The 13,938-nt window shown below is 37.3% G+C and overlaps 1 protein-coding gene across 1 annotated transcript in view; it reads right to left on the bottom strand.

Moving 5' to 3' along the window:
• The window catches only part of FAM221A (family with sequence similarity 221 member A), a 414,642-nt gene that overhangs the window by 101,680 nt on the left and 299,024 nt on the right, over positions 1-13,938 (bottom strand). The window contains exon 5 of the mRNA XM_044064624.1: positions 10,368-10,469. Coding sequence (XP_043920559.1) covers positions 10,368-10,469 — 102 coding nt within the window. The remainder of the gene's footprint in view (positions 1-10,367; positions 10,470-13,938) is intronic.

Raw genomic sequence — 13,938 nt, 5'->3', positions numbered from 1 at the left:
TGGGCCCCGAAGGCCTTGAGGAAAACTGACTCCTCAGCGGTAGGGGCTTTGGATTGCCAATCGCCTCTCTGTCTCAAGATCTCAAGGATATCCGAGAAGGAGACGTCATCCGAGGATGATTTAGCGGACCCCTCCGCATCATCGAGGTCAGTATCTGAAGTGACGGATTCATCTTGGGAATCAACGTGCTTCCTCTTACACAGTTTCTTCCTTGGGGGTTCATCCGAAGCAGATTCAGAAGGACCCCCCAGAAGAAGGGAACCCTCCAAGGGGGTATCCTCAGGCCCTGGGGCCCCACTGTCATGGGAAAGAATGTCTCCAGAGGCACCAGTACCCAAAACTTGGGACGGTGAGGTAGAAACCTGCTGAACCGGCAAGGTCATGGCCAGCACACTCCTCATGGCCTCAAAAGCAGGACCTCCAGACTCTGCAGAGGGCACTTGCTGAGAGACCATGGCGGTACCGGGAATACCTGTGCCCGATGCTCCGAGGGGAAGACTGGGCATCAAAGAGGCGAGCTCCACAGTGTTGCCCTCGGCCCCCGCCGAGGAAGACCCGGTACCAAACCCTGACACCGAGGACAGGGTAGGAATGAAGGTCAGAGCAGAGAAACTCCGAGGGGGTCCCTGCTCCGACTGGACGATTCCGCTGCATTCTACCTGCACCGACTCCAATGGCTCCAAGGGGGTCAGAGGAGGAATCAGATGCATGGGATGTGGAATCGGCTCCGAAGCCGCATGGGCTGGAGCCAGGATCATTTTAGTAAAAACTGGGGACTGGAACAGCCTCTGGATAACCCTATCCAAATCCGAATCCGACAACCTAGAGGATTTGGAGGAAACAGATTGGGGCCGAGAATTCTTCTGCCTCGGCTCCGATAAAGCAGGGGATCGGCTCCGAAAGGGTTCCAGCACTATCGGACCCGAGACCGGGACTGTTTGCAACAGTGTCGGCGCCGACCGGAGCCGAGGGGGAAGAGTCTGAGCTGCACACCTCCAACGGCTCCGAGACTAAAGGAGCCGAAGTAGGTGATTGGCCTCTCGATGCACCAACCTGCGGCTCCAACACCAATGGAGCCGAGGGAAGAAGCACCGAGGCAGACCCTTCAGCCATCGGCTCCGAGGCCATTGGAGCTGAGGAAGAAGAAGTCGACCCTTGTTTCTTAGCTGTCGGGTCTGATGGACTGGTCAGAGCCGACGATCTATGCTTATTAGGTGTCGGGCCCGACGGACTGGTCGGAGCCGATGATCTCTTCTTTTTAGAAGCTGGAGATGAAGCCAAAGCTTCCTCAAATGAAGGCTTAATCAGACCTCTAAGTATCAGCTTGTTTTTTCTCTCCTGGAGAACCCTGGAGGAAAAAGCGTGACACACACTGCAAGTATCCTGTAAATGTTTAGGCCCTAAACAGTACACACAGACAGCATGGCTGTCTGTAATAGACATTTTATAACTACATTTAGCACACTTTTTGAACCCTGATTTTTGCTCCTTAGACATTTTCAGTAGAAAAAACAGGTAACTGATAGCTAGAAAAAAACAGTAACTAATGTATGGGCTAAAGCCCTCTAACTTAAACGGGCTTAGCCCGACACAACAGGTCAAAAACACAGAGAAAGGAACTACGTGGGCTAAAGCCCTCTAACTTAAACGGGCTTAGCCCGAAAACTATTTCAGTCACACAACAAGAAAATTAGATAAACATACAATAAGGGCAAAGGCCCTCTAACTTAAATGGGCCTTGCCCAGTACACTAGTAGCGCGAAAAGAATAAAATTTAATTTTACACCAAACTGACCACAAACGCTCACAAAGCTGTTAAAACAGCTGTTTGTTTAAATTCTGACAGAAACCCTAGTCCAAAAAAACCAAAAGGTCAAGAAAAAACACTTAGCTTCAGCCAAGTCGAGACCACGTCCAGCTAGAAAAGCGGCAAACGAGATCTGGGGAAGCAGGCGTGGTGCACTATGGGATAAGGGGTAGCCCAGCCAATGAGAGACTTCGTTCTAGTGTATAGTGGCCGAGTAACCCATCAGTTATGAATGTAGGCGAGATAGGATCCCATTACATCTGGTCAGGGAAGCTGCCAAGAGATCTACAGCAACAGTGAAGGAGCTGCAGGAATCTCTGGCAAGTATTAGTTGTGTACTACATGTGACAACAATCTCCCGTATTCTCCATATGTCTGGGCTATTGGGTAAGGTTGCAAGAAGAAAGCCTTTTCTTACACAGAAAAATATCTAGGCTCAGCTAAAATTTTCAAAACAACACATCAAGTCTCCCAAAAGCACGTGGGAAAATGTATTATGGTCTTATGAAACCAATGAAACCAAGGTTGAATTTTTTGGCCACAATTCCAAAAGGTATTTTTGGCACAAAAACAACACTTTGCATCACCAAAAGAACACCATCAACACAGTAAAGCATGGTGGTGGCAGTGTCATGCTTTGGGGTTGCTTTTCTTCAGTTGGCACTGGGGCTTTAGTCAAGGTGGAGGGAATTGTGAACAGTTCCAAACACTAGTCACTTTTGGCCCAAAATCTTCAGGCGTCTACTAGAAAGCTGAAGATAAAGAGGAATTTCACCTTTCAACATAACAATGACCCCAAGCATACATCCAAATCAACAAAAGAATGGCTTCACCAGAAGAAAATTACAGTTTTGGAATGGCCCAGCCAGAGCCCAGACCTAAATCCAACAGAAAATCTGTGGGGTGACCTGAAGAAGGCTGTGCACAAGAGATGCCCTTGCAATCTGACATATTTGGAGTGCTTTTGCAAGGAAGAGCGGGCAAATATTGCCAAGTCAAGATGTGCCATGCTGATAGACTCCTACCCAAGAAGACTGAATGCTATAATTAAATCAAAAGGTGCTTTAACAAAGTATTAATTTAAGGGTGTGCACACGTATGCAAACAGTTTATTGTACTTTTTTAGTTTTTATACTTTTTCCTCTAACAGATTTGTTTGTTTTTCAATTGAATTGTACAGGTTATAGGTCACATTAAAGGTGGGAAAAGTTTTGAAATGATTTATTGTGGTCTCATTTTTTAATATCACAAAAACCTGGCATTTTAACAGGGGTGTGTACACTTTTTATATCCACTTTATATGGATTTCGGTTGCTTTAAGAAAGCATTAAAGTAGGTATGAAAAGCCAGACTAAAAGATGCTTTTTCATTATGACCATTATTTCAAAGGACTGTTTCCATCTAGTATATGTGCTTCATAGATATTTTTTTCTTTTATGTATGTTTAGGGAAAGTAAACCATTTAGGTAGCAAATAAAAAGAAGGCAACACTTCAGAGATGGCTTCTTATGAAAGTAGTAGAGAGCTCCATTCATCATCTCAACTTCTTAAAGTGCATGTCAGTGATACAGGTGCAGATGTGTGACCTTATATTGAGCCTTTGTTAAATCTCTTGCAGTGTTCGGTTATCAGTACCATGCAGCTTCCCAAAGGCAGAAATACTTACTGACAGTGAGAGTATTCAGGAACTATTTTTGTCTACCACAACCAAATTTATTATTTGACTTTACTGGGGAAGTAACTGCAAGTAAAGCTTTCATCCAATGAAATTACCACACTTAATAATTGTTTTCTCACAGTATAGCAAAACAGAAAAATTACTATGTGTGAAGTAGACCAAAACAACAAATACACTTGCAAATGGAAAGTTTATTCATACAGCTAATGGTTTTGTCAGAGTTAAATTGTTTTTACATCTGGTATGTGCTACATGATGCTGGAATAGAAGCAGTATGAAAAGAGATTATCCTCACTGGGGAATGGCTTCTTAAAAATTAGGCCAGAATGATTGACATCTTTAGGTAGAAGTTCATTTGTTATAACACTGCTGCAAGAGTTTCATATGAAAAAAGGGATGCATTGCTCATGGGGGACCTTAATATGTCAGATGTAAACTAAAACACCTTGGCTATAGTCACATTTAAGAGCAGGGTCATTCATAACAGCCTACAAGGAGAAACACTTAGACAGCTGGCACTAAAACCTTGTTTGAGAAATAGCAGTCTTGGACCTAATGTTTTTAAATGGGGAGAATCAGAAGATCTTGGATCTGAATGCAGTACATCATTAAGGTATAGTGCATGGCTCAGTCCCTGCAGCTAGTCAAAATTGGAAGTTCTGGGCTTTGTGACAGAAGACTAACAAAACGGAACAGTGCCTCCTTACAAGTCTTGCAAATAAATATGAATATACTGTGTAAGAGAAAGCGAGTGCATTAAAACTAAGACTGAAAAAGAAAACAGGCCTTTGTGAGAAACAAATAATTCCAAAATAAAAACCAAGTACCTCAAGTTTCACATGAGGTACTATCAGACATTAGTAGAAACACAGCATTTAGAAAATATAGAGAAGAATAATTCTAGCATTAGTATAAACAGTAACATTTCGCTTATCTGCCTCTCCTTTGGTTGCTCTTATTTAATACTTTATACCCCATTCCTTGAAGCTAAGTTTAAAAAAAACTGTTGATAATATATGTGTTAAATATCCTTTATCATAACATAAAACGCAGCAAGAGGCCAGGAAAACAATAAGATATACAGTATAACAGGCTACCAATGATAACAGGCCTCTGCATCACATGTCACTGTCAGCAGTGATTCCACAGAGGTACACTGAACCATGCTTTCCACAGATATAATCAGTGGCTATCGTGTGTGTGTGTGTGTGTGTGTGTGTGTGTGTGTGTGTGTGTGTGTGTGTGTGTGTGTGTGTGTGCGTGTGCGTGTGTGTTAAACAACATACTAGGCAGCCATGAATCACTGTATACACTATACAAATATGCCACCTATAGTCTTTCATGGGTTGTCTCCTTTACTGGAACTATTCCACTGCTTCATGTGAATGTGATATATGCCAAACAGTGACCAGCATACTAACTAGCCATAGTGTTGCTGATCAAGAATGACCTCCACATCTCCATAGGGCATTACAGCTTTGTGATTCTATTTAGATCAGACCTGGGGAACAGGATATTTTGAGTCTCCCACCAAAAATGTTTTCTTTTTTTTTTTTTTTTTTTGTTTTCATATTTCAAACAGATGAATGAATATACCCTGATCAAAACAAACTATACAGCTCATGGTCCTCTGAAGACACTGGAACATTATGAAAATAAATCATGTGGTAGATATGAATGGGACTAGTGAACTTGCTGCATTTCTTGCATTAGCATTTATGCATGCACAAGCACAATGTGTTTTTCCAGTAAGGTTTTCTGTTAATCAGTATGCAAATGAATAAAGCTTCAAACAGATCTGCCAATAAGTACTAGTGAATTAGCAGCTACACTAAGCAGTGGCAATACCATAAAGTTAGAATGCAAACTTTAAATAGATGTGCTGACATAGATAAGTACTACTGAAATGAAAAGTTGAACTAAGCAGTGAAATGAAATACAGTTACAGTGTATTTATTATCAATATTAATGAGGAATGAGTCTTGCACCGTGAACTTCAAACAAAAGTCACTGTCATTTTCTTTCTTACAATGTATGTGCAGTCCTTTTTCTATTCTGTACTATAATAGCAAATACTGATCTTCAGAATCATTTTAAACTAGTATATATTACTTTTCTGTCACTTTAAAGCACAAAAGAAGGTCACAGCATCAGTCAATAAATATGTCCCCATTCCCCATATGCAGCAATTTGTATACGGTGTTAAGCAGTGAGGCTTTCACTGTCAGCTGGGCAAACAAGAGAAAGGAAATAAATATTAGAAGTATACAGTAATAGCACTTTTAATACAGTTATCTACATGCTGTTTTGTGTAACCTTCCCAACTGGGTTACTGCAGAATAATGTGAATCACCACAGAACACCTATATGTTCCTAACAGGGTGTCTCACCTTTTGTATTCAAAAGAACAAGATAGTCAATTTAAATTTTTCTGTCTTACTTCCTCATCATGATAAAACGCAAAGCAAAGTGTCACAGCTCTGTACAGAAAACTATGTTTTACATCCATTATGCATTAATCTCTTCGTATAACAAATGGTTGTGCAAAGGATATCACAGACTAACAATCGATTTTTCACAGTCTTTCCTTTAAAAAGGGCACTCAATATACCCACAAGGCATACTATACAGCCATATCTTAATTCTATATTATTACTCCCCTGTGAGCTAGCAGTCAGTATTGACACATACAATGTTTCTAACACCAAGCATCACAGACTATTCTCAACTTTCCTTTTGAATAAATTTATTTCTGGCAGCATTCCTCTCATCCAGAAAATGAAATGTGTTGGGATTATCCATCTACCGTTTTAAAAAACTGCAGAACACTACTCTACAGCCTTATTAAAATCACAAACAAAAGCCAAGGAAAATTTACAGCCTTGAGGAACTGAAGTACTCATTCCAATGATGGTTAAATTAAAGTGTGATGCCCTGACATATGACAAGATACAGAAAAACAGTAATCTAGAAGGTTTGCCCACTAGTCAATCCTTGATCACCTGGGCTGCAGTCAGGGCTTAACCCCTCTATGCCACTGGCACAGGATACTCTAGAAGTCCAGTCATTTCTAAAAATGTTGACCTTGATGTGATCAAGAATCAATAAAAAGTTACAGTTCCATCATACATTTATTTATTCATGTATGAATGTGTGCATTCATTGTATTAAAATGCTAAAATAATTTAAGCACTGTGCAAAATATAAGAATAAAAGACATTACAGTCTCTTGCACAGACAGCAATAATAAATAAATATGGCAAAACATGGTTAAAATATTAAAATGTTCTATTAAAACTAAAAATGGCTTCCAGTTTATATTTTAACAGGCACTCCTAAAGAGATGGTACTGCAGGGACTTCCTAAAGGAGGCCAGTGACCCTCGTGTCTGAAATGTGGACAGGAGCTCATTTCAAAGGACAGAAGACAAAGACAAAAAGGCATATGCCAGAACATTCTACAAACTTTCTCAGAATAACTAGCCAGCAACTCCTCTCCTGATGACCTGAGAGATCTTGCCAGAATAAAGAAAACCAGAATCTCCTTCAAATGAACAGGAACCAGGTTGTTTGGTACAAGAATGGTGAGAAGAAGAGTCATAAACACATACTTGGAAGTAACTAGATGCCAAAATAAATCCCTCAGTAAAAGAGTGGTGTGACTTCACCAAGAAACCCCCAGTCAATACTCTTGTATTGGAAGTTTTCACTTTCTGCAAATGTGCCAAGACCCCATCAGAAAACACATAGTAGAGAGCACTAATAGTCCAACAAGTAGCTAGCAGTGCATAAACCACAGCTGTATGATTCAGTGGTAGAATATGGTTTTTAATTTGTGCAATATTCTTTAGATGGTATTATATCTTAACAACAGCTGGCACATGGCTCTTCATTGAGAATATGTAATCAAGAATCATGCCCAGAGCATGGACCTGAAAAAGAAATTCCAATCGATTCTCTAGATATACAAAGGAGGAGTGGGAAAGAGAAAGATGAGATGGATGAAGAATGGTATGCACCAGTACTGCCTCAGTCTTAGGCAGGTTCAGCTGTATCCATCTTTCAGGCATCCATTGAATGAATTTCTCCAAACATTCTTCAAGACTGGTAAAGTCTGGTATACTCCTAAATGAAACAAAGTTAAGGCTGAATAACATTGTCATATGACTGATAAACAATTTCCCTCCCTGAAATGACATCCCTAAGGAGCAGCATATACATCATGAACAATGTGGTACCAAGATCAGGCTTTGTAACATCCTATACTCCAGAGGATGGTTGCCAGAGGAACTAAATTTTGAAACTACTGACTGTGAGGAGCCTAAAAGGTAAAATGCAAACCAGATGAGTATGGTGCCAGTGAAACGGCAATGATTTTAGGTGCTCACTAAAGATACCATGATCCAGGGTGCAGTAGTTCATAGTACATTGAAAAGAATCAAGAATCAAGATGGGATATATCATGGACCATAAGGAGGTCACAGGTCACTAAAATCAGAAATAAAAGTTGTCTCGGCACTTTGCTTGATCTAAAATCAGAGCGGCTTGGATCAAAAAGATCAAGAACTGTTAAATATGGATTCATCTCAACCTATACCACTTTCCTCAATATGCTTACTTCTACAAAGAATATTACACACCTGGTAACACATTTTCAGAATATTAATTATAAATTAGGTGTTACAAGAATAGGAATAGTCAAGAGTTTCTTTCATAATTGTTAAAAAAATCTCAAAGAGGACTTAACAACCCAAAGAATAAATGGTTCCAGTGAATATATACAAGGCTTTACAAGCTAGGTGGATCAGGATCCAGCCACAATAGGTAGTGCAGAATGGTGGAATCACATTCATGATGTTATCCTAGTTGACATAACCAGGTTCAGTCCAGCAAAAGGCAAGGTCATCAGCACAGGACACATCATAGCAAGCTATGGGTGCACTCTGAGGGAGGCACTGTCTGATCTTGGCAACCTTATGTGAAAAAACATGCAACTTCTTCACATTGATGAAAAGACTCTTGAGTATTAAGGCAAGCTGGGCAGCACAATGTGCCCACTGTCATAAAGTTAAGCCAGATGATGAATGCAACAGACATCTCAATGAAACAGAAACCTGCCTTCTAATACACATGCAACATATATTTTCAGAATACAAGCAAAATAAACATTAGGAGGCGTCACATAATAATTATGTTTGGATAGAAAAAATGCCAAGGTAAAATTAGTGAGCTGCTTGAGTGAAGATGAACATCCTCCACTTTTTTCCAAAACTGCTTTATGAAGGACAGACCACATGAATACAAGAAGCAAAAGGAGTACTCATAGTTCTTATTTCACCTGCACAGTGAATTAGAATACTGGAATAAAATATCCAAGGTTCAACCAGCAAGGTGAAGGGTTCAACCAGCAAAGTATAAAATAAAGCGTAAATATCAAAGAGTATGCTGGTATGAAAGGCCAAATAAAAAATACTTCCCACTTGTTCTCACATGTAATCGTGCACAAAATCCACCATACACAAGCAGATAGAGTGAACACGGATCAACTTTAATTCCAAGTAAGCGCTTTCACCCGTAGGCTTCTTCAGACTTTTCATTCCAAACTATAACATAACAGTTTAAATACACAGCTAAGCAATCTTATTGGTTAGTTAAAAACAAATTAAAAATGGCTTTAAGCGCTGCATTAAATTGCATAAAGTGCATATGACACATAATTAGAACCATTAAAACCGATAATATAAAGTTAATATAACAAGCATAAAATGTATGTTTATATATACATATTTATAAACTAATGATCTTAAATACCTATATTCTAGTATGGGAGTGAAAACATAGCCCAATGAATAAAATGCTAAATGGGTATTGTAGAACTATACCTATACTAATGCCTGAATAGTCAGTAAATACAAAATGTTCTAAGTACAAATATATATTAAAAATATATGTGAAAATATATATAAGAGATGTATACATATAAAAAATGTATATATATATATATATATAAAAAATATGTATATATATATATATATATATATATATATATATATATATATAAAAATATGTATATATATATATATATATATATATATATATATATAAAAAATATATATATGTGAGAAGGTAATGGCTTTGTTAATGGGACCACATAGATGGGAAATAGATAGAATGAAAGCGCTTACTTGGAATTAAAGTTGATCCGTGTTCACTCTATCTGCTTGTGTATGGTGGATTTTGTGCACGATTACATGTGAGAACAAGTGGGAAGTATTTTTTATTTGGCCTTTCATACTAGGATACTGGAATGTTAACTAGTTGTCAAGGATATTCCTTTAGGAAGGAAGGAGATGAAATGTGGGGATCAGATAGTTATATTTCAAAAGAAAGGATACAAAATAGTGACATCTTTCAAAGAAGAAGAATTTATTTGAAAGTGAAGCAAGATAAAAGTGTTGAATGATAAACAGAAGATGATGCCAGAAACCTTTCTTTTCAAAAAGGATAGTGATAAACGGAACTGTGCAAAGAAGAGATGGTACATGTAAGCATACAGGCAGGATTCAAGGTACAATACGCAGGCCAAACAGTCAACAATAAGAAGGTTGGATAATTCATTAGGGTGAGACTGTATAGTACAAAATAAGCTTGGCAAAGGATAGTCAGGGCATACATAGCTGCCCTTATCTGCAATCAGTGTAGTTCTGATATCGCACAAAAGGCTGTGCAGTGCCAGTAAGACTTGGGCCTTCTGTCACACAAGTTCTAAATCATTGTTTCATATTAGACAATGCTGCCATTGTCCAGATAGCTAGTATTCTACAGGCATTGTAGTTAAGTTCATGTTTAATTCTGGGACTACTAGAATTGCACATCAGCTTACCATTTGTTAATGCTTGCCTGTCATGATGTCCTCCATATGTCTTTAAGTACGGATGGTCCATTGAGTTCACTGGTGCATTTAATATATCAACAGCTGGTGCACCTGTAATAATAAAACATGTATTACATGTTTAAATGCAATTCACTTATGTTTCAGAAGTGAAAATAACTGAATACAGGTAAGGTCCTAAACAAAGAACTTTCATACAATGAAGTTGAAAATGGTAATTATTATGATGAAAAACTGTCAGCATCCAGAAGAGACATCTTATGGGTTTTGATGTACAAAAATCCTTAAAATGATTACATATTTATTGTGAAGATAGACTTAAACACATATGAGTTGTATCAATAACACAGTAGACATATTACAGTTGTATGGACAGAGCCTATTATTAAACATAGGTGCAGAAGTTAGAAGCCATTACAGCATTTCATTGATAATAAAGAATATGTTAACAGGGAGCACGGTTGGATGGCACCTTGGCATTTCTCCATTTCAGTCCCCCACCACAGACTGAAGGTTACAGTTTACTTGACTGTCACTTAAGCCAAATAAAAAAAAAATAAGTAAACAAGGGTTGCCAAGCTACACAAAGAACTATATATATATATATATATATATATATATATATATATATATATATATATATATATATATATATATATATATATATATATATATACATATATATATATATATATATATATATATATATATACATACATATATATATATATATATATATATATATATATATATATACACACACACACACACACACACACACATATATACAAATATAGTTTACATTCATTTGATTGAGTGCACATTGTTCAATCAGGTATAACACCGACTTATATGCGCAAATCTCATAATGCCGAATGGTTGGTCGGAATATCGTAAACAACACAGAATTCAACATTTCCGACGGATCTACCACCTAAATGAGCACTACCATGGGTCAAAAAGGGGGTGATATTTTGCGATTTGCAACTCTTGCAATCGATTTTTTGAGATTTTGCTGCACTGCTTTCGACAATACCCGATTGACCATCCACCAGCCGATCAAATGCATGTGTGTGTATATATATATATATATATATATATATATATATATATATATATATATATATATGGATCTAGGACATATGCACGAATGTGTAAAGTCCCGAATCCATAATCACCGAACATATATTAGCAAAAGCGCTTTCACCGCAAAAGCGCTTTCATTAATATATGTTAAAAAAAAGAAAAGAAAGAAATCTATGTTTATGCTGAGGGGCTTCGCCCCCCCTGCACCCCCCACACCCCCCCTACTTTAATATTCTCATTGCGAGACCACACTACAGTAAGGAAAAGGGAATGTTCCCTTATCAACACCATAGTGCGGTCTCGCAAACAGGCATACTTACGCAAAAGTGCTTCTTCTGTGAAAAGCACTTTCATGCAAGTATGCCAAACCGAAATTAGTTTTGGTGATTTCGTCTTCGGGGATCTGTACGGATCCCATATATATATATATATATATATATATATATATATATATCTATATATATATATATATATATATATCTTTGAGTATATATATCTATATATATATATATATATATATATATATATATATATATATATATATATATATATATATATATATATATATATATATATATATATATATATATATATATATATATATATATATTTTTATATATATATATATATATATATATATATATATATATATATATATATATACACACATATGTATATATACACATATATATATATATATATATATATATATATATATATATATATATATATATATATATATATATATATACACACACACACACACACACACACACACACATATATATAAATATGTGTGTGTGTGTGTGCGTGTGTGCGTGTGTGTGTGTGTGTGTGTGTGTGTGTGTGTGTGTGTGTGTGTGTGTGTGTGTGTGTGTGTGTGTGTGTGTGTAACATTTCTTTGCTAAACTGTGTCAAACACTTTTGCTAAACTGTAGTAAAGAGCTATACTTCCTGTTTGCTACAATTCCTAACACACAAACATTGACTGACTGTCATTTAACCAGTTGCGGTCATAGTTGCAGCTGTGCAAATGATTTCCAGTATTGCGTGCAGGGACTAATTAGCACTTCTACACTGCTGGCCATACCCTCTAGCAGACTGCAAATTGGGCATCCATGCCTTTTAACCCACTTTTCCTACAGCTTTGTTAACATCCCATTATTAGTTTTCTTCCAGATCTGAGATTGAGTCTAACCTACAAGAATTTTTATTAATCAAGTAGGCTGTAAGAATAAAGTCCTTCTCTGCTGTTTAGAAGACATGCTGCAACCATTTAAGATAAAGGATGTTAAGTGGTGGAGACCATTTATGAAATTAGCTTCATACCATTAGGTATTGCATCACTGAAATTGCAGAAAATACTTTTACTTCGTGAGCATGTTTGTTCCATACGTCCAAGGCCACTGGAAAACTGCACAAATGATTATTCTGCTATCACCTCAGTTTCTATCACTCTCCTTATCAAATCCACATTTTTGTCTGACTAAAATTAAGGAATCTACTTGCATATCCATAAAACAGCAGTTTAATAATATATAGCAAGGAAAGCAACAGTAAGTCAGTTTTCATGTAGTTTAGTCTAAGTGCGATTTCACCATTCTTGACTGTATGTTATAATTCTTGATCACATAAGTCCAGAGTTACAAAAGAGAGAGAAATTCAGAAAGATTGATTGTAAGTAGGAAACCTTAACATGGCCATTTTCCCACTTGTGATAGAATTTCTGATTCTTAGATTACACTACTGCAAAGGTTTCCCTCAAGTGCAGGCCTCTGCACATAGGGCAGTCTTGCTGGTAGAGCTGCATGCTTTAAATTGAAATTTACACGTGCACCAGTGTTAGTGGTAAGTGTTTCTCTCCATTAGCTGCAGAATGTCATAGTCATTTATAGTGACAATCAGACATTCATATTCATTAATCTGCTACTACTAATGATATGTGTTTTAATTATATGTGGTCACAGCTGTTATGAGAGTAATACTTTTAAGGATTGAAAGAAAGCTTCCAAATAGAAGTGGTACTTTGCAGGGCTCGAGATATGTCACTGCTGGGAGGGGGGACACAGTGTGCTTAGGGCTTGCTTGGGGGTGTTCTCTAATATGGTGGATAAGAGATGATGGCTTGTTCCTACACATTTGGAAGTTAGCTCAATTGTAAACAGCTTAGTGGATGATGTGCTTACATTTATCATTCAAAGAATGATAAAATGGCCTGATATTCTCTAATCCTTATGAAACTATAGAAAATACACCTTATTATCACAATTCATCATTACCTGAATCCATACTTAAAATTAATTTTCCTGCCTCAGCTCTTTTTCATTTACATTTAAAATAAACTGCCAGGGTCTTGTGATTAGACAAACCTGTTCAAGTCTCTTCTCTTTGTTCATTATGAAAGCGTACAGTTGTGTAAGTAAACTTTCATAACAGTGGATGTTCTAATGTACACTGTTGCAATATGTCACTGCTG

The sequence above is a fragment of the Protopterus annectens genome, chromosome 3.part0 (genome assembly GCF_019279795.1).
Source record: "Protopterus annectens isolate FY-2018-M chromosome 3.part0, PAN1.0, whole genome shotgun sequence".
Classification (NCBI taxonomy): Eukaryota; Metazoa; Chordata; order Ceratodontiformes; family Protopteridae; genus Protopterus; species Protopterus annectens.
This window is presented reverse-complemented; position numbering and strand designations above follow the sequence as displayed.